The following is a 21,863-nucleotide window of genomic DNA, read 5'->3' on the forward strand; positions in this document are numbered from 1 at the left end:
AGAAAAACTAAAATGGAAGCCCAAAGTCTGTATTCTTTCAAGCAAGTATTATTGCAACAGAGTTGCTGACATTACTACAATCAATACTGAAAACTGAATTCTGTTTAAAGACAGACCCTCTAATAGTTTTCTGTCGCTCTGCTTGTTTATACTCACACTAGCATCTAGTAAAATGTATGGCTGTAGGAAGGAAGAAACTGAGAAAGCATAGTATTGCATACTCAGACTTACATGGTCTAAGAATACTGATCCAAATAAATGGACCATCTGGTACCACAATGGAAGATTACAGTAGCTGAAATCTCCACAGCATGCCAGTTTTCACATGTAGTCAAAAGAAGTGGAAGGTGTACAATTTGGTCTCCTGCACAGAGAGACTGAGCATACATATAATGCTGAAAACTGATAGAAAAAGAAAAATCATTGCATATCTCTGACTTACCTTATTATTAGTCTGAACAGCCTTGGTCAAATTGGTGTGGGTCTTGATAATCACCAAAATCACATAAGTTGTCCAGCCCACAAAACTCAGTGCAATACTTAGACCCAGGAATAATCTGTCGTAAGTATGGTAATAAGACAAGCCTTCCAAAGCAAGGTTTATCAGGTTTTTGCACAGAGATACCTAGTAGCAGACAAAACATATTAACAACAGTTTAGAATAGTGTAAGCTCCATTCCCCAAACAAACCTAGCTGACAGCAACTGGAGATCAAGCAGCTCCACCACTCTTGGAATGTGTGTCCTCTCTGCACTCAGATAGTGTTGTGGCCAGCACCAACTGCTGGAGTACACACTGCTTTGGACTTCAGCTGGACATAAAGTCATTTGGCATCATTTGGCTCCTTTGCCATCCCCCCTGGCCATGACAGTGGTCAGACGGTGAAAGCTACACAGATGGCACATCTTAAACACCACCTACTACCAAACATACCACTTGTTTTCTCCATGAACGTTTGACCATATACACAATTCCAGTATGACTCCCCCAAAAGAACAGTCATATGCTTCTGAAGGCACAATATTTACGTAGAAGGAGCATTACAGGTGCAGCTGAAACATGGTCACTATCCACAGCCTGAAACAGCCCCCTCCTGGGGTTTGATGTCCTCCATTCATTAGTACCTGATATTCCCAGCACTTTGTCTAAGCACCAGAGGTGAACTCAAAGACCGAACTGGAGACCCAGTTTCATTCACAAAGCAGCTGCTTGGGGCTCTCAAGGTGCAATTAATTTGGACACAAGAAGGGTTGTACCCACTCTCCTCTCAGGTCCTTTTACTCAGTACCTCCACTGGGGAGGAACCATGATAAAGACAGTGCTTTTTCCCAGCATGAGAGGCATTCCCTACAAGGAGGTGTGCTGACCCCTGTGATTCACCCAAAGATGGGAAGCTCATCTGTGTTACTTGTGGTCACAGAGGATTCTCTGATGATTAAAAGATCTGTAAGAAAGAGAAGTTGAGCACACATGAAGATGCTTCTTTACCTGTCAGACGTATCCAGCTGGGACTTAATGGCAACAATCAACAGAAAAAGCTATGTCAGCTACTGAAGAGATCACAAGTCTGCCAACGGCAAACTCACTCAATCCTGTGTCATTCCTGAGAATATGATTAAGAAGGTGTATTTGCAATGGAAGGTGCTGCAGAGTTGCAAAGAATCATCTACACCCCAGCAGCTGATAATGTATTGACATTCTGCACTGAGATATAGGAAGCTGAGGATAACCGAAGAACAGCCACATGCCCAGTGTGTTAGTGATCAGGAGTGAATTTGAACACGTGGGGCACCTGAAAGACTTCTTTGTATCATTTAGTTCTACCAACTATTTTTGTGATTATTAGAATACAAGCACTGGTGAACTGCACTCATCCAGTACCCTGTCGCACAGTGAGGGGTAGAAACACTTAAGGAAGTAATGACTGAACTGGGAAGCACATAAAGATTCCACACATGGCTCCCTGTCTCCAACAAACTGAAATGTGAAATTAAAAATAAAGACAGCTGGTTCAGCTAAAAGAACAATAAAAATCAGGATCTATGAGCAAGAACCATACCCTTTTCATGCAACTAGCAGCCTAAGAAGTGTGAACATAAACCACATTCCTCAGCTTCTCCCTCAATTTACTCTTTTCTATAGTGCTAAATAAAAACATACTCTTTGAAATGGTAACAGGTTTATAAGTATGAGAAAAAATACACTCATCAAAACCAATGTAAAAATGCAAAATTTTGGAGACTTACAGTGGGATTTTATTTGTATAAATGAGATGTGCATCATAAGGAAGGAAAGAAGTTTTATCTGTTTCTGTTCAAATTAAACAAAACTAAATATTTACATATGACAGAAGTTCCTGTAAAAAGTTTCTAGAAGGCATATAGCAAAAACACACTTACCGCTTCACTGTACTTCTGCTGCTGAATATATAGTCTCGTTTTCTTTAAAAAGTGGATCTGTTCAGAATCAGAAAGTGGTCTGCACAACAATTGAAAGAGATATTAATGTTCCTTCTTTTCACAAGCAAAGGAAGAGGCAGAAAAAACAATGACTTTGTAATTAAAAAATTACTCTGGAATGAAACATACAAAAATATTCTGAGGTCTGTTACAGTTAATTAGATATTTGGAACTAATCCATTCCTCTACATTCATCTTCACACTCATGTCAACACTGCTGCTGTCTAAATTATCCAAGAATCTTTGCATTAAGAGATATTTCTTTAATGTAGTTGTTTCCATCCAATACTGCTGAAAATTATCTCTCTTGTGCATTTTAATTGACAAATGCTCTGGACAAAAATCACTGCACATACAAGAACTAAGCAATTTAACTGATTTGATAGATGGTCTCAAGCAGTTTGTAAGCCTGTCAGCACACAACAAATTGTTCTGGTTCCAGAATAACAGTAGATGATGCCTAACAATCTTCTCTTTGAAAAATAAGAGCTTGTCTCCTATTACATAAGGAGCTGTTAGCAGAGTTCCCAGAGCACAGGACAACGCAGATAACACTGAGGTCAGTGATAAAAATCTATTTCATTTTAATGAGTTTGATCATCAACTTAAATAACTGCTAAAGTTCTCCCCTTACCGACACTAGTAACATGAAGAAACATGACAATCAATCTTTACAAAACAAACGGGGAAGGAGCCATTTTTCCTGTACCATTTTTTTTTTCCAAGTTAAGGACAGCAGCGAGCCAGAGGATCCTAGGCTTACCCCAGGCAAGCTAAAACACAGTCACTGTGACTCTAGGCTCCACAGGCAAACTATCATAAGTCACAACTTTTTTATACTGATGACTGCATCCAGCACTTGTCCTTCACACCTTCCACAACACCACTGTGGCACAGCATCACCCCTCCGCAACCCCAGCACGGGATGGCCCAGTTGCATGCCTCCCTCCCTCACACATGCTCCTTCATGTGTCTCATACACAACCTTCAAACTGCATGCTTCAGGCTGTGCTAAATCAGGACCAGCCCTGGGGTCTTGCTCCTACTAATTAAATCAGCAGCAATCACCTCTGTGGTCAATTGGCTGAACCACAGGGGCAGGTCTTGAACTTAGGCAACTACTGCATGGAAATACTTGTTCCTGCAGCTCCCAAACACTTGGGAACCACTTCTCCCTACAGCCTAGAAGCAGTTGATACATCATCAGCAACATATATGTATCATCTTTTGAGCCTTGGAAGATATTAAAGGATTTTGTGCCTGAAATTTTACTACTAACAACATCCTGGTATATTTTGACACTGTTTCCTTGAGTTCAGAGCACAGTGGTATCATGCAGGAGACTTCCTAAACATTGGATAAGAGCAACAACAATGTATCTTCCTTTTGAGAAGAGTAAATTAATTAACTGTATTAAAATATGTTTGACTTCTTTCAATCTAGAAGAGAATATAAGGATGGTATCTACAAGCAGGAAGAGAGAGAGAGGTCCCACAGAAAAAGAAGGGAGGAAAAGATAATGACAAGGAGATGGTGACGCGTTTGATCACCAGAATTCTGAGAGGAGAACAGAAGATTTTGGAAAACAACAGCAGAGTGAATGTTGGTTGCTCCTGCACCTTCACAATAGGTCCCTCAGAAAGCCAAAGTGACAGCTCCACAGGCTGAGGGCTGCCAGCACGCAGCCAGCAAGCACACACCGAGGCTGATGATTACTCAAGTGAGAATCCGTTCTTCAAGTAGGCAAACCAGACCCAACTACCGCCCCAACGAAATCTGTAACCCTCAAGTTTTGCCAAGTTTTTTGGCAGGGTGTCACCGTTTGACTCAGGTCCGACAACAATGCTCTCAATCCCCCCTCCCCCCAACCCAGGTAGGGAAGGAGAGAGAGAAAAAGAGAGAGACTTGGCTGGATTGAAAACTAAACTACACAGCTTTAATTAAAACACTAATGAATCATACAAGAAAATATATACAATTATATACAGATATGTTCAGGTATGGGCAAAAGCCTCTCACCACCCCCCACCCTCAGCAACTCCCATAGCACTTCCCTGAACTGGGAAGAGTCCCGAGGAATCCCAGAGCTGCTGCTGGAGAAAGCAGAGAGTTATGGGGGTCACAAGAGATCAAGCCTGAGGATCGACGGTGATGGATGAACAGAGTCCTCCCTGGACACCGGCCATGGACGGAAGAGAAGGGGAGAAGAAGAAGAAGAAGGAAGTTGTCTTCTGTGATCTCTGACCTTCCTCTGAGCTTACGTAGATATATGGAATGGAATATCTTTGGCCAATTTTGCTGTCCATCTAACTCAGCCTCCTATGGGGGGGGTCACAGATCTCCCCATAGTGTCTGAGCCGGCAGAGTGCAGGTGCAGCCTTGAAGCCTCAGTAGTTAGAAAAACATTCCACTGTCTTATCAGCCTAGCAGAACACACTGTTGCTAGTTACAAGAGAGCTTACTGAAGGAAAAAAAAATCAGTAAAGAGAAAAATTGGCTTCATCCTGGCTCAAACCAGGACACAGGGAGAAGGGAGCAAAACACCAAACCAAGGTGGGAGTTTTCGCCATGTGTGAAAAGAAATAAAAGGGAAAAAATTATCTTAGCGTTTAGGTAAGGATTTTTTGAAAACTAGAATAAATATTAAGTAGTTTTATTTAGGACTTAAATAGATCCAAGGTGTTCCTATAGTCACTGTCTCAGTTTTATTTCTTTACTTGTACTATTTTCTGAGGATTTAATCCTTGTCATATTCAATGTAATTTTTTAATACGCTAAAATTATCTTTGACTTTGTATCTTTAGTCAGTTAGCTAAAAACCTCTTAATTATCTTTTTATTCTCCATGAATCATTTTATTATTAATGAACAATAGTCTTTACCTATTCCATTTTAGATGACAGCACCTGGGATCACTGTACAAGGATGATATAGCAGAATAAATTGATTTTTTTAAACAGTAAAGCTCCAGTAAGTCAAATGCAAAAGGCAATTATATTGTCAAATGGAGTTACCATTAGCAAGAACACTGTTAATTTTCAATAGCTAACATCATACCACACATTTTAATTTACTTCCATATGCTTGTTTTACAAGATGCTGAATTTACAATTGTCTACAGATTTTTCTTGTACAATTTATTAATTTCATCAGAAACTTAGGATTATCCATATATAACCATATCAAAATGCACGTTTCATCCTGAATGTAAGGGTTGATAAGACAATCTTACTATATTTTTTACCTCTGTATTAAGTAAAAACTCAAAGAAGTTATTATAGAATTTTTCCATCTCACATCAGACTAGACTATAATTACCAAATTATGTCTTGGTTAAAGAATGGGTATAGTTCACATAGTTTATTATCCACTGAGGACCCTGATTCTCTTCCTAAAGCTGACAAAGTAGATGAGAGATTTAAAAACAGTCCCTTGGTAGATACAACAGAAAGAATAAAGTGAAAAAGATGAGCCATGAACAGAAGTGGAAAGAAGCCAGGAACTTAAGAAATGGTGGTTCTGTAAAACCTACAAGACTTATGAAAAAACGAAACCACAAGGAAAATTTAAATCTGAGAAATTAAAGCTTGAACTATTCTTAGCATCACCTAATTCAATTAATTTACAAGATTTTGATTATGAGACACAGTGTTAGAAAATAATAAACTGGTCAGAGTATTTCCCTATGTTTTAGTATGCAATATGCCAGAGGCAGTACTGTCCATGTACTCTCGAGGTCACTTAATGCGCACATCCATGCAATTAATATTAATAGTAATTTACTGGTCATTACTAGAAAGATACTGAATTCTATAAAGAAAATGAAGATATGCATGCATATGTTCTTCCCAGCTACCCATCACCAAAATCTGATTCTACCAAATTAAAGATGAATAATCTTGACTAGTAAAATCAAAAGTATTTCTCCATAACGCAAAAATATCCGTCCTATTAACAAACACAGAGAAAGTTCAGTCAGTGGACTCAACTCTGTCCTCCTAGTCTTTTCTCAAAAGCATTGTAAAACACATGCACTGTGTAGTAGTCTGAGGTTTAACTTATAAGAAATACCAAGAACTCGATGGTCATATCTAAACACATGTGCATTCACAGTATCATCAGGATTCCAAACACTTAAGATTACATTCTTCACAGAAAACGATGGTGGTTCTTAGAAGAGTAATTTTGATTTTCACAGTGGCTATCAGATACTAACTTACTGGGTCCAGAGACAAACCACAGCATCATCCATGAATAAACATAATTAATTATGAAACAACACAATTGGCCTAATCATGCAAGTGTGTGTAAACTATCCCTTCTGAGATTTTGGCTACCTTTGTCATAACCATACCTTACAAAACTAATCTTTCCAACACATCATTCATGCTTGATATAAGCTAGGCTGTTTGACAGCACTAACAACTGTGATGAAGTATGTTCACCACAGTAACATCAAGGGGACCTCTCTTTGGCCAGTGAGTCTCGTTTATCATCACACTACAGAAATTCCCAACCCCAATGACACAGGTAGCATGCTGCAGTCAAACCACAAAATAAAAATCTTGGAATACAAGAAGATGTCTTGCAAATACATCTGTATCCACTGCTGTTAGTTTATTTTATTACCCCTGGTTATTTACATAATGATTTATAGGCATATTATCGTACATTAATTTTTACAGAATTTTACTATTAAAATAGCTCCTTAGGATCTGTAGTAGTTTAACATTTAAAATGCTTCAGATTTAAAGACAAGGAAGTATCACAGACCTGCAGATGCAATATTCAAAGGGAAAGGCTGAGATCTTTGGCTAGCTCACTGTCAGATGAAAAAAAAATTTCAGCTGCTTCACTCCATACACACAAAAAAATCTCTTATGTATCTGACTACTGCCAGCTCATGCACACCTACACTGTTCCATCATTGCCTTTTCATTCTCCCCATGAGAAAAAATAAAATAAATACTATGTCTCCTTTGAGACAACCCTTTGATAGTGACAAGACTTGCAGAAGAGACAGCTACATGCAAAGCAGCTGAATACATTCAAACTCTGCCACTCATTCCTCTGTGAGAGGGTCATACTAAGGAGGAAAGGTGGCTTCCAGTCCAGCAATTCTGCAATCAGCTGAAATTGTACTTATAGGACTCACTATTACTGCTCTGATCCACATCACTGCTGCTCGTTAAACGGCACCTTGAAAGTGTGGATCCAAGACTGATCTGATACTTTTGCAGGGCTGTTATTCAAAAGTTATACAAGTAATCAAATAACACTATTTTAAAGCCTTTTTCAGACTAGCAACAGGGTTCACAAAGTCAGTCTCCCATGAGGGCTGCCTTCAAATATTCCCACCATAAAACAGACGGCACCCCAGAAAGCATCAGGTGAGCAATGAGAGAGAGACAGATCTTGCAGTAAACTGCATTAATTTAGCAGGAACTGGATTGCAGACTTAGGCCTGCTTTGTATCAAATTCACCCCAGTTAAGCAACCCATGAGTGCAGAGACTTGATATTAATGACAGAGCAATCACAAAGTAACCTAACTTTATTATTCTGTTGTTTCTTTTGAAGGTATAGTGCATAACGTCATAGGAGCAGAATGACAGGCACAATATAAAACATTGCCATCTCTTCATCAACAGCAGGAAATTTTCAGAAAGACAGTCAGTGGCAAATGATGCAAAGTTACGAGTTCACTCAGCAAAACATGTAAAAATTGAGCTAATAGATAATTAAAAAATCAAAGTCTAGAACCATGATGTTAACTTTCTGTTGAACTTGCTGTACAGTACACAGCATATGATGCTACTCCAGGCAATCATCAGGAAAAAACTGTTACAGGTCTATGGACTGTACATATTAACATGAATTTGAATAGCCATAAGCTGATTCTTTCCATCTTCAAAATGTGTTCAATGCCAGTTCTTTAGATGTGCCTACTCAGTAGAAAAAAATTGTTTTACCATATCTGCCAAAGACAGACTGAAAGCACATACTAAGAGATACAGAGACAGCCCTTTGCATATGTTTTCATTTTGATCAAAAAGTGAATTTTCATAGATTAAACAATCTGGTGGGTAACAGAGATCTTTAACCTGTTTAGATGGTCTGAATTTTAATTGTTTTCTAAAATATTTTCAGGTAAGCAACTAATAAAGGCAAGTCTTAAACCTGATTTTCATGATACAGAAGCAAGATGCATATACTTTATAGATAAAAAATTATAGTGATGTTCTAGTGTGCTAAAGCTGTGCTTTTTTAAGGAAAAGATACTCTACACAAACCTACACTAAAAGGTTATTTGGCCAAGAAGGCCAATGGCATCCTGGGGTGCATTAGAAAGGGTGTGGTTAGTTGGTCAAGAGAGGTTCTCCTCCACCTCTATTCTGCATTGGTGATGCCACATCTGGAGTATTGTGCCCAGTTCTGGGCCCCTCAGTTCAAGAAGGACAGGGAACTGCTTGAAAGAGTCCAGCACAGAGCCACAAAGATGATGAAGGGAGTGGAACATCTGCCTTATGAGGAAAGGCTGAGGGAGCTGGGTCTCTTTAGCTTGGAGAAAAGGAGACTGAGGGGTGACCTCATCAATGTTTACAAATATGTAAGGAGAGAGTGTCAGGGGGACGGAGTTAGGCTTTTCTCAGTGATGACCAGTGATAGGACAAGGGGCAATGGGTGTAAATTGGAGGAGGTTCAAGGTGAATATCCGGAAAATTTTTTTTACTGTGAGAGTGACAGAGCACTGGAACAGGCTGCCCAGAGAGGTTGTGGAGTCTCCTTCACTGGAGACATTCAAAACCCACCTGGATGCATTCCTATGTGATGTTCTCTAGGTGACCCTGCTCTGGCAGGGGGGGTTGGACTACATGATCTTTCGAGGTCCCTTCCAACCCCTATGATTCTATGATTCTATGATTCTATTTACAGCATCTTAACTTCCAAGACCATCAATAATCCCTTTCCTCACTAGATCTACTCCTTTTTTTCCTGATGTTCCACTGCCAGGACTATCAATCTTGGAGTGTCTAAATTTCAAGAAAGTTTTTGTGGTATATGAATTCTCTGACTACAGTAATAGATTGTAAATGAGTCAGTCTAACTGTAGAGTTGCATTCAGTTATCTTTGCAACTTCTTTTCTTTTAAGAAGCAGTAAAAAGCACCACTGCATGCAACAGGCACTCCAAAAGAAAGAAAAGGAGTAAGAAAGTCATTAAGAAACTCCTTGTTTAAGTTCTGAGGGTTTTGTTCTTAAAGCATAATGAAGGGAGAGATCATACAATTCCACAGGCCAAAGACAGCAAAGAGCATCTTTACTGAGACATTGCAAAAAGCTACCAGCAGATGTATGCTTTTGCATTCAGATTTACAAACATCCAAAGGAGGAAACAGTGGGACAGCAGTAAAACCACAGGAAGTGGTCTGACTACTAATTCTCTAATCCTGAACTGTCAAGTCCTAGGAATTAAAGTAGCCTTTTAATTTTCACAAATCTGCTTCCCTGATGCAGCATATTTACATATTCAACAGCTAAATGCCCTAGGATATTTATGTAAATCTTTCAGATAGCAAAGATGACAGAAAAAGGAACGGGCAAGCCAACCACCACTGAAGAGAGAAACAGTTAAGAGAACTGGGCTGCACACAGCAGATTTTGCATGCAAACTGCTGCAGAAGAGCTGTGAACAACCAGAGGGCCAGGAGGGAGAAGACCAGGCCCTGAATCAGTTGCCCTGGCCTGCTCAAAGTGGGACTGAGAAGCTGGAAGCAGTAATCTAGCAGGGGCAGGGGTTTTGCCTTACACGCTAGCCAGACACGACGCAGCTGCCTTGGAAAGGGAAGCTGCTTAATAGGGAAGATGAAGATCCCTGAAGGAAAGGAAATGCACAATATTTTTGAAGTCTCCCTTTCAGTACTGCAGGGGATAGGTGTTGACTCTAAATAATGCCCCACCTATCCTGTAAGTCAGTCCTCACCCCTGCAAAATGAATGACACATCGAGCTGGATTGAGATATCTGCAGCATTGTGGATACATACTGTTGTGCCCCAGGTCATCTTCTTTGCCACAATCCTACATGCCAAACCTAAACCATAGCAACCATTTTCCAGCCATTTGCACCCAAAGCAGGCAGCTTGGGCAGGTACTTAATAGCAGGGCCCCAGAGTCACTGAAACACATGATTGGGTAAGCCCCCTGTAGTGATCCTGACCAGGGGACCCCAGTACATCAAGGATCCGCATGACCTGATATGAGGATAACCTGAGCAGGCCCAGGTCTGTGCTGCCTGTCCAGTGTGTCTTCAGGCTGTGCTGAACAGTACCTTGGCTGCAAGGACAAACCCAACCAGTTAGTAGTAACTGAGGAGCCTGCAGGCAGCTCTCACTTCGTACCAGCAATTACACAGCCTTCCTGTCTTTTTATTTACCTAGAAGTGCAGCAAGTTCTTATGTGAACCTTCATTCTTGTTTGACAGTAGAAATTCTTATTAGAGTTGATTCCTTGCAAGAAAATAATAGCATGAATGACCAAGAAGGAACCTCTCCACAGACAGGATCTGCATAGAACTGTGAGGAAACCCATCTGGGCTCCATTTGATGCTGCACAAACGCAGGGTACTCAGCATATGAACGGACATATGGTACACTTGCTATCTATATTCTTCTTTTTATCTTATTATTTTATTAACTATCTGTTATCAAACCTTTTATTGAGATCCAGAGAGAGCCCTGCACTTTCTTAACTTGCACCCTGGTGCAAACCATCCTCTGCCTGTCCCATCCCACCATCTGCCTGTACACCCTCCCTCTCCCTCATTGCATGAAGCCCCAAAGCTCCAAGAAAAGGCCAAAGGGATTTATACGAGGAAATAAGAGAAATACACATTAATCTTGTGATATTTTATCTTATACCTCTTAGCTTCTTCTAAAGAACTTACCTACTTGATAGTAAATCCAATTATGCCTGGTCTTCCTGTGCAGCAGCCGCTGCGAGTAAGATTTTCACATATAAACTGAGCATGCTGCTGCAGTCAAGAGCAGCAGTATGCCTGTTCTCTAAGAGGATTGTATCCTCCTGGAGCAGCATTTAACACAGTGGTTCAGACACAGCTCATTCAGTGAAAAATAAGCTGACTTTTTTGCCAAAAACCCACATGTTTTATAACACGGGCATTGATTTATCCCTAAAGAGATAATGCATCTACTATTTATCAGGTTTGTTCTTTTTTTTAAGCCACACAAAGCCATTATTTCCATTTAAGCATTTTTGTCTCTACAGCACTGCATTTCTTTTTTTCTCCACATGTATATACACAAGTTCCTAAAGCCAAGGGTGGAGAGGAAGGAACTACTAGTATTCCTCCGTGACACAAACAGGTTTAAGGTGCCCATATTGGTCTGCTTATACCAGCTGCCCCAGAAGCAGACTGATGCCTGGATTCCTACCTGGTAACACAGTGGAGACAAAGTAGAGAAAGGAAAAAGCTGGCTGCCTTTTCAGGGTTCACTAGAAGTTGACAGAAGCTGCTGTCCCCCAATTCTTGACCACAGGAAAAAGGGAAATGTTTTCCCAGATAAATCAGTACCTCTGCTAAATCAAGGTTCCTCTGGAGACACAAAGTATTCAGACAAATAAAGGGACAGGTAGAATAATCACTGCTAGAATATCATTCCCTACTGCAATAGCTTCATCCTTTCCTCCTAACATTCAATACTTAAAGTTTGCTCTTACAATGCATTATCACATGTATCACAATTATCTTGTATACTACCATTTATTTAAACAAATGCCATTTATTTAAACAAGAACAGGATGCTTCAACAGATGTACTATGTTTACTGACATCTTAAGAAACTGTCCCACTTCATGGCAGAAGAGAAATCATTAGTTTCACTTTGCTCCAAATGTCAGTTTTGTGAAAATATCTGGAAATTAAGATTTGAAAGGTCATCAGAGCAAAAAAACATAGTGCTGTTATCTGCAGAGAAAGGGAGAAAGAGACATTTGTGTATATGGCATTTCTTTGAAGTTGCTGTACGTCTTCAAAGTCCCTCTATAAAAGAACTATTTTATTTTCTATCACCATGACAAATACATGATGGATAATTATGTGGAAAGACTCAGTATACATGATTGACACTTCCTTGCATCAAATCCATGCAAATGTTTAAGGGAGCTATATTTCCATTCATATTGGAGGGTACAGGAATGGGAAAGAGGTATATTTTCATACAGTAAGAGGTACATTTTTATTTAATAGCTGTACAATGCATATTAAAAATGCAGTGACTTTTTATATAACAGTGCAAGTTATAACTTGATTATGCATACAAAAATAAGAATTTTGGATTATTAAAATGTAGTGTTAAAAAAATTAAGTTACTTTAAAAATGTAGCATCAAGATTATATGGTATTTTTCATATATGAGATGATGCAAACTTGACATTAAACAAGATGCTTAAGTTATTTCCTGCTAAAAAAACCCACCCTTGTAGATACTAACTTTGACATTGAACAAAATAAAGCTCAGCTATTAGAAAACAAGCACTGATTATAATCAAGCTGCTCATCTCTTGTGGAAGCACAGTCTTCCCAGAAAGCACTGTATACACCAGGCATAGACAAAAGGCCTCCTGTGCTTTTGTGTAATTTAGTATCTTAAATCTCTTGTATCTGTTTGAAAAATCCAATTGCATTAACTGGTTAAGAGGATTTCAGGGCAACACTGATGTCCCATCTACTCAGCTCGACTACACTGTGCTCCTGCTACTCCTTGTAGGATTACTTTTGCACCCCAGAGATGCCATCTCTGGGACTGCTTTCTCAACCGTAGCATCTGGCCTCTTGGCACACTCCTCCTTGAACTGTGCCAGCTTGGCAGGTACCTTAAGGTACATCAAATGGTCAAAAAGTAAATAAGATTGTTCACTATCCTGAACATCAGTTTTTCTGTCAGCAATCCTCAGATTTATCCTCACTCTTCCTTTGAAGCATCTGGCAGCTTGGTACCTGCATTTCTTAGACATAAAGGTTAAAGCACTGTGCCCATGTCTCAGAATCCTAGTAAGAAAAGCCTCTGATTTTGTTAAGTGCATAATTTTTGAAATCATGTCTTTCTCATTGGTGGAAAAAAAGGTAGAGAGTGAAAGTGGGAAGGAAACTTATTTCAGACAGTAAACCCCTTCAGGTATTCCAACTGGAACTGCAGATCAGGTTTCTAAACAAGTATTCAGTATCAGCAAGGGACATTGTTCTGCTCTTGCGTATTCATTTCCCTGGGAGCAGACTGTGCTCCTTACCTGGCAGAATCATCGGATACTTGCAGCTGAGCCCTCTCTGAAATGTATTCTCAATGGTGTCACAGGTAGCCTTAAGACAGGCTTTTACACAGATTTGTTCCTTGATGAAGGCACTTTGACAAATCGAAAATGGCATTACTGGCAGCCAGACATATCCTTATTTATAGATACAGCTATCCAAATCCTAAACTGCCTCAAACCTGGTCAAGTAGACCCTATCGAAGTTTCTATCACACAACACGACAATCAGCTCCATTGTCCTTGTCATTATACACCTCACAGATAGATTTCAGAGAGAGAGATGCAATTTAGATCGAAGTAGGAAAGGGCACATGTCTAATGGGATCTTTCATTCACTGTCCATTGTGCGAGGCACACTTGAACTAGGGATGAGGTTCCCTGTGGAAATCAGAAGCCTTCTACCAATTCAAGAAAATGTCTGTTTCCAACATTGTGTAAATAAGGAGTAAAAATAGACTTGGAATATAGATATATATATATTAGCTTAATGCTTTTGGTGCAATATATTCAATATAAACACAGTTTTAAAGTAATTGCATCTGAAAGTCATGAATGGTTTGGTAGTAACTCGGTAATAAAACACTTACTGAGTACTACATCCAGCTCTGTAGTCCTCAGTACAAGAAAGACATGGAGCAAGTCCAGAGGAGGGCCACAAAAATGATCATAGGGATGGAACACCTACTATTGAGGACAGGCTGACAGAGTTGGGGTTGTACAGCCAGGAAAAGAGAAAGCTCCAAGAGACTTTACATCAGCTTTCCAGTACCTGAAGGGGGCTTATAAAGAAACACAGGGACAAACTTTTTAGCAGGGAAATCGGAATGTCTCTATCTGAAATTTTAGATTCAGATTTCTTCTGGAACTCGTGTCTAGGTTTCTGTAATATAGACTTCATTTAATTACATAATGTGTAACAAGAGATCTGTTGCTCCAGAAACATGAGTAAGCTATCCCCAGCTTCGCCTTTTCAGCTTCTCTGGGAAAAGGTAGCATGACTGTACCCTTCCACACCTTGATATCTACCACCAAAAAAGCAGTCTCACAGTAAAACCAGCTGAAGAGGATACATGCCTTTCCCTAAGGTAGCTTCCACATCACAGGAATTATTTTGGTCTCATATAAAAACCTTCCCTGGAAGAACTATTAATCTAAATTCTGATTCAGAAAACTTTAAAGAATACCTAAGGAAAGTAAATTTTATTATTCTTTTTTTTTTCCAATGGATCACACCAAAGTAAAAACATGTCCATACCAAGTTTTACTCATATTTTCAAAGTGGTAAGTGCATCCAGCATTTCCACTTAAAACAAACCAACATATCATAAAAAGAGAAAGACACGTGTCCATAAGGCAGTAATACTTAGTTCCTCTGAAGATAAATTTAACATTAGGAAAAACAAATCCTATTTTAAAGAATCAGTATTATTTCTTGGAAAAAAGTAAATTTTAAACAAGAGTGGTGGAGGTAAACTAATAGTATTCCCCACAGAATCAGAGATGACTGACCATCCTTTCCATATGGCATTTTTGGTCCATACAGATCATTAAATTCTTTGATAATGCACCTCTCATTTTTAATCAGAATTTGATCTAAAACATTCATTATGTATCCAATATTGTCTTGTGTTTTAGAGACTATCTTGAACCTTTCCCTTTGAAGAAGCTAGTGGCATAAAATAACAGTAAATCCCTGTCCAGAAAGACAGCAATCTCATTTAGCAATTAAATGTACTTCACAGAAAGAGATTCAAGTACTTCTTACTGCTCCCTATGACATAAAGATCTTAATTAACATCAGTTTTATTTCCCAAAGGAAAACAGCTGCTTTTGGTGACAAAGTGTTTTCAGAGCATTCTACAAACTGAAAGCAGAACTGAACAGTATCACGTGCACCCATAGCAAAGCTTTCAATAACCTTTGAAAAGCTTTCCCCTTTGAAGAGGGGAAAGAAAACAGGAAAAGTCTCTTTAATTGGGTAAGACTGAAGTATGAGTGGGTCGGTAAAGGCTCCATACACTAGAACATAGCTCTTTTAGATACACAAATCACTACAGAAACTCCTTCACAGCCTTGGAAACACTAACACTAACCAGCACAGATTGTAAAGATTTTGAGCTTCTCTTCTAGGTGCAAGGCATTTTGTTATTTGTTTTTCATTAGAATGTAAATCACAGAACAAACAGTTGTTAGTTCAACTTTTATATATATATCTATACACATATCTATATAAAAACAAGAATAGATTATATTTCCTGACCCTATAAGGACTTATACCTCCCAAGGAATGCTAGAAGACAGAAAAGAACCCAAAGTAACTGAAAACTACCATACAGTCTATATATAGCTATATTGCCAAAATTGTTAGGCAAAATAACCCTTAACAGAAGGCTAAATGTAAGGAATGGAATTTATTTTTTTAAATCTACTTCTGAGCAGGATTTTTAAATAGACAATAATCAGAGAGTTCATTCCAATGCAGAAGTTTGTGGTCAGCATCATATAAAAGAAATACTGAAAAGACTGAATTACACGGTTGTTGCATCTCTCTAAAGTTCCACAGCGATAAAATAAATAATTAGGTAAAATATATTTATTATTTACAGACACTTACTTGAATGGTGTGAACAGAAATGACAATGTTGTTTCCTTTTTCTGACTCATCTTAACCTGCATAAAAAAACATTAAACCATCATATGCAAGTTGCAACAAGACTAAAAACTGTATCAGGAATTAAACAAAAATCACAGCAGAGTTGTAAGACTTTGGAAAAGGAATGAAATCACACTGTCCATATATTGTTAAAGAAACTGGGTGTTACACTCTCATATGTGTAACTCTCATATGTAATGTGATTCTGAGTTAAAGAGTCGTGTCTTTCAAAGCTTCATACTGTCTAGTCTTGAAACTTCATTGAGTGCTGAACTAGCATTCCTGGAAACCTAGACCTGCTCTAAAGTGGGTAAAATAAATCACCTTAGCCAATGATTTTCTCAGGACTCAGTTTGTAGGATAAAGGGAAGCTATGGCTAGAAGTGTCACCAGATTTCAGTGACAACCCCTGTCTATTAAACCAGTATTGTTTATGACAGACATATGCTGCAGCAACACTGCCAAAACAACGTTGTTAGATCAGCTAACATGGATGAAAATACAAGGTTTTGGTGCTGTTGAAGCCACTTTGCCCAAGCCCTTCAAAACACCTTTAAGGCCTCCTGCAGCAGCCTGACTCAAGTCTGACTGCTGGCATAAAGCACAGACAGGAAGTTTCTAAGACCACTGCTCCCAAAACCTGACAGCTTGAGGTAGTAACCTGCATATCTCATCCTATCCATCCAAAGCAACATCCTCTCCAGTTTGTATTCCAGGCAGTACAAACTGTGCCCAGGTCAGCCCCTCACAGGAAAAGTAAAAACCCATTTGGATGTCTAAGCCAGTGCACTACTTCTGCTTCAGTAGAGAAATGCAAAGGAGATTCTCACATGATCCTTCCAAAACAACGCAGCCAGTCAACAACAACAAAAGGATGATTTATCGCTACAAAATGCTAGAATAAAAATAAACTTAAAGAAAAGGAGGATCAGAACTTTTTTCTTTTTTTACTAATCTCTGAGACACCAATTTAACTGAAAAAGACGAGTCTCATTCTTAATTCTTAAAGCAGAGGTCTTCCAACTATGGAGGTTATATCAGCATGCACCTCCATGTCCAGCCCACCAGTCACTTCCCCTGCTGGCTTCCTGCCAGCTTTCCACCACAGATTTGGAAGTGACTCTGCTGCTTGACATTGCCAACCTGGTATCCACACAAACTAGATTTGGGAACCTGGCATCCAAGGGACCAGAAAGTGCTGATGGTGCTAATATCTTGCAGGTGATCTCATGCTAGGTTCCTTGTTTCACCAGTTCTTGTATGGTTCAGATTCCTGTCTGTGGAGATGATGGTTTTCCCTTAGAGCATTTCTATGTCTTGCCAAAATTGTGGTTTTGGACTGTTTCTTGTTCCACAAACTTTTTTGTTTGTTTGGACTGTATATATGTTCTTATAATATGATAATATCTGACATTGGATGAATCAAAGCAGAGAAGCCAGAGATGAACACGTGCAAGGCAAAACAACAGATCCAACAGCATTAGCTAAAAGTTAATTAGGCTACTAATTTAATTTCTTTAATGGACAGGTGTGTGTTCCCTTTTTAATCTGTTTGTGCACTGATCCTTCCTTAGAGTCTAGTCTCCCAGTCCCTGTTACAAAGGCATTATTTCCCTTTTCAGGTATCAGCACTCATATTCTACTTACATACTGGAAGTAGGTTTACATTAACATCAACAAACATCAGCATTTATGTTAAGAATCAAGAAAAAAAATTAATCATTCTTCTTACAAAACAGGTATTAAAAAAATTATTTCCAGCTCCTTCAGATACAGTTCACAGTCAATCAACATTATCCCATATGCACATTCGGTTTTAGTCCTTTACATTCCAGCATGCTATATACAGTGTATGTCCTTCTATAATTATTTTACACACAGCAACAACTATTATTCAAAGAAATATTTTTCTTTACCATACGTTTAGTTACCTTAAATTGCTCAAGAATCTGAACAGCGTTGGTAAATATGCTCTCTGCTTTGAAATGAGCACTATTGTTCAGATATTCAAGAGGTAGAGTTCCCTAGGGAAGAAAAATATGTTAAAAAATTTAAATGAAGAAACAGGAATTTCTCTAACTGAATGGCAGACCAAATGAGTAGTAAGAATACTTCAAATTACTGCTGAAATAACTACTTTAACTCCCTTAAAAATAATCTTCTCACATAATTTCTCAACATTAGAGGGATTGTTCATAATATCCCAAGTCCTACAGAAACACAAAAAAGGTAAGTAACAGAAGTCGTTATTAAAATACTTACTATACAGCAACACAACCTTAACTTTAATCAGAAATCACTTCTAAAAATACCTAAAAGCCTTCCATCCAAAGATGTGCCTGGGCTTGACTCATCCAGTACTAAAACAGTACCTGGTGTTGGGCAACTTTCCTCCAATAACCAGTGAGTGTGCAGGACAAGGGGATGGAATTTGGGGCAGAGTCTCCAGAAAATATATATTTTAAAATGTGCTGTATACAGATGTTTTAAAAATTAAACAAGCAGCATGAAAAGGCACTGATATAATCCTAATTGTCACTTTTATATTTAGGAGACAACCTTTGGACTGTGTAATCATATATGAAGGAAATTCAAAGAAAAAGCCATCTCACAGTGAGGGCATTCACTGTTCACTAGAGGCACAAGATACCATCTGAAGAAAACACACTAGTTTAAACAAGAAACAATTAAACATTAAATTACGAGAACCAGCTTGTTTACAGGTTCATTTTTCAAGATCAAAATCAAGCATTATTCAAACCATACTGCATTTTAACCATCCTTAAAAATCAAAGTAACAAAAACTTTCATGTAGGTCAAAAGTACATAAGGTTGCAGATTATAAAAGGATCAGCCACCCCTCCAACTTAAGCAGTATACAATGTATAAAAGACTGAGCTTATGCTCCAAACTGAAGACACACATAAAGCTAAAACTATAAGCAGCTTGCAGACCCTATAGTACTTTTTCAAAATTTATAATCTTCACCCTCAAGGAGCTCAAATCATGGGCCCCAAAACACTTTTGCAAGCAGATTTCTATAACCTGCAAAATTGTTTGTATTTCTTACCACAGAATTCAGGGGAAAAGGCACACCGATAAGGGAAGCCATCAGTGGTGCTATATCAGCCTGTGCAAACAGAAACATTCCCATTTTAATATAACTTCAGCTTCTACAGCTAATAAATTCAGTTTAACATTTCTGCATTTGTAAAAGTAAATGGGATAATACTGTGAAGTTATGACACACAACTCTCCTTTATAATATTTTTTCTAGTTTCCAGTAGTCATCATGGCTTGAATAGATTCAAAACGTAAGGCTCTGCTACCAATAAAGCTTAAAAAAATACATTTAGTTTAAAAAGCCAATATAAATCCCCACAGTATTTATTCACAGGAATTCTGTACCTCCTTCACTGCACTCAGAGAAGCATACCACTTTTTATGCGTATTTACACCACAGAAAGAACTAATTTCATATTTACAGTTTCAAGCAGTATACTGAATATGCTTTTCACAGTACTCCTTATTCCTTGTTTCTACACTACTGATTACTCACCTTCTCCCCTTCAGAAGAGGATTCTGCACTTATACTTGTGCTCAGTGAGCCCTCAAAAAGGCCCTTCAATCTACACCAAGGCATCTCATAAAATATGTTACCATTACCTTCTACTTCTGATGATAAACACTGCCTCTCACCAGGTTTATATTTTTCTTTAATATAAACTCTGCACCAAAATTCTGTTTCTCCAGCATAAATCTGAAGAAACTACACTGAAACCACAGGCACTGCTCCAGCCTCAGATCTACTGTGCAGAAGCATACTCCAATCATTATTTGTAGAGAACAATAAACGTGTCATGTAATCAGAAGTCTATTTTGGTATTTTCACCCGTAGTCCCATAGGTACTAGAGGGCAAAAGCTCTGTCTTTGGGGACTCTGTTACCAGAACAAAGCAACACTCCAGACTCTTCTATAGTCTCAAAACATTGCCCTAACTCCTGCTAACCTTGAGAGAAAAATTATCTCTAATTTTCACAGAATCATAGAACTTCTGGAAAAAGTGGCAAAATATAGACAGTGAAATAGATCACCCTGAAAAACTAAACTGAACACATATATAGCTAACTTAAGCATAGCAAAAAGCATACAGTAGATGCTCACAAACTTGGGAGACACAGTCATCAGGCCCTGCTTGCTTTGTTTCACTGGGAACCTTCATAGGAGATACCACAAAGGTGTAAGCTCAGCTCCAGAACACTTTCAAAGCAGAAAATGCAAAGCATTTTCAAAGAAGGAAAGCACCATAAGTTACTTCTAAAAGTTTACAAAACCAAATCCTACTCTGAAAACATGTTAGATGCTCTTCAAGTAACTCCTGGGTGACTGACACTGAGTCTGAGGAGTACCTGGAATACTGAATTTCACTCTTTCTACAACAGCTAATGATCACTTAACTAAAAATGACATGATAATGAATCTTTAGGAGAAGTTGTACCTGGCTGCCACATGTTAACAAGCAATTTAAACTTCTTAATATTATCTTTGGTAAGGGTACAGTTCCTGCAACTTTAACTTTTAAGTAACACTTTCCAGGGAAATGCTACATCAGTGTGATCATTTATCCAAATTCCATAAATTAGTTAAATCACATAAAACTCATTATTGAAGTTGAAAATTTCTGAGCTATTAAATTAGGTATGTTTGATACCTGATTGACATCCAGCCTCTTCAAGTTCTCCAGTTTCCATTCTGCAAAAAATAACAGAGAACATGAACAGCTAATTTACACAAATTTGAAAGGGCTGATTTAGCTGACATTTAACATCTTGTTGCCATTTTCTGTAAAGTGTTGTTACTAAAGAAAATTATTATTTGGCTTTAGGATGCTAGGCCAAGATGGGTTACAAATGGAACTCAACAGGCAGAAACAACAAAATGCATTCATTTCAGTTCACATTTTCTTTTATCCATCAGGATAAACTACTGCCTGCAACTGTGACCCAGATCAGTTGAATAAAGTCCAAGGTTTTTATTTTTTTCAGCACATTACAGAAAGTGATGTATTACCTCCTACGCCAACTAAAAGATTCAAACTCAGGTTTAGGAGAAGGGCTATTAAATCTCTTCAATAGTTTTTAAAAAGGTTAATCCAAGGTCCCAAATATACAGGTACAGAGTGGTATAAACATACTTCATGTCTGCCATAAGCAATGCTGGCCAAGAATGAGCTCAAGGGAAAAGTTCAACAATTTAGCAATCAGAACAACTACAACAAAAGCAGAGAGAAAACCAAATGTACAAGCCCCTAAAGCTGCAGTACACCATACAAAAAGCTGGTTCTCTACTTTCCTGCTCTGCATTAGCCTCTGAGGAAATAAAGAGGAAATTGCCCATTTACTTTGGGGGTGGAGAGTTCAGCAG

General features: G+C 38.5%; 1 protein-coding gene across 1 annotated transcript in view; it reads right to left on the minus strand.

The window, feature by feature from the left end:
• Nucleotides 1–21,863, minus strand: part of PIGN (phosphatidylinositol glycan anchor biosynthesis, class N) — a 96,382-nt gene that overhangs the window by 42,872 nt on the left and 31,647 nt on the right. The window contains exons 8-13 of the mRNA XM_010000953.1: nt 21,151–21,191; nt 19,509–19,568; nt 18,370–18,462; nt 16,400–16,455; nt 2,400–2,478; nt 443–625 (exon numbers count right to left, since the gene is read on the minus strand). Of these exons, the coding sequence (XP_009999255.1) occupies nt 443–625; nt 2,400–2,478; nt 16,400–16,455; nt 18,370–18,462; nt 19,509–19,568; nt 21,151–21,191 (512 nt within the window). The remainder of the gene's footprint in view (nt 1–442; nt 626–2,399; nt 2,479–16,399; nt 16,456–18,369; nt 18,463–19,508; nt 19,569–21,150; nt 21,192–21,863) is intronic.

This window comes from Chaetura pelagica, unplaced genomic scaffold, assembly GCF_000747805.2.
Source record: "Chaetura pelagica isolate M959 unplaced genomic scaffold, ChaPel_1.0 scaffold104, whole genome shotgun sequence".
Taxonomy (NCBI): domain Eukaryota; kingdom Metazoa; phylum Chordata; class Aves; order Apodiformes; family Apodidae; genus Chaetura; species Chaetura pelagica.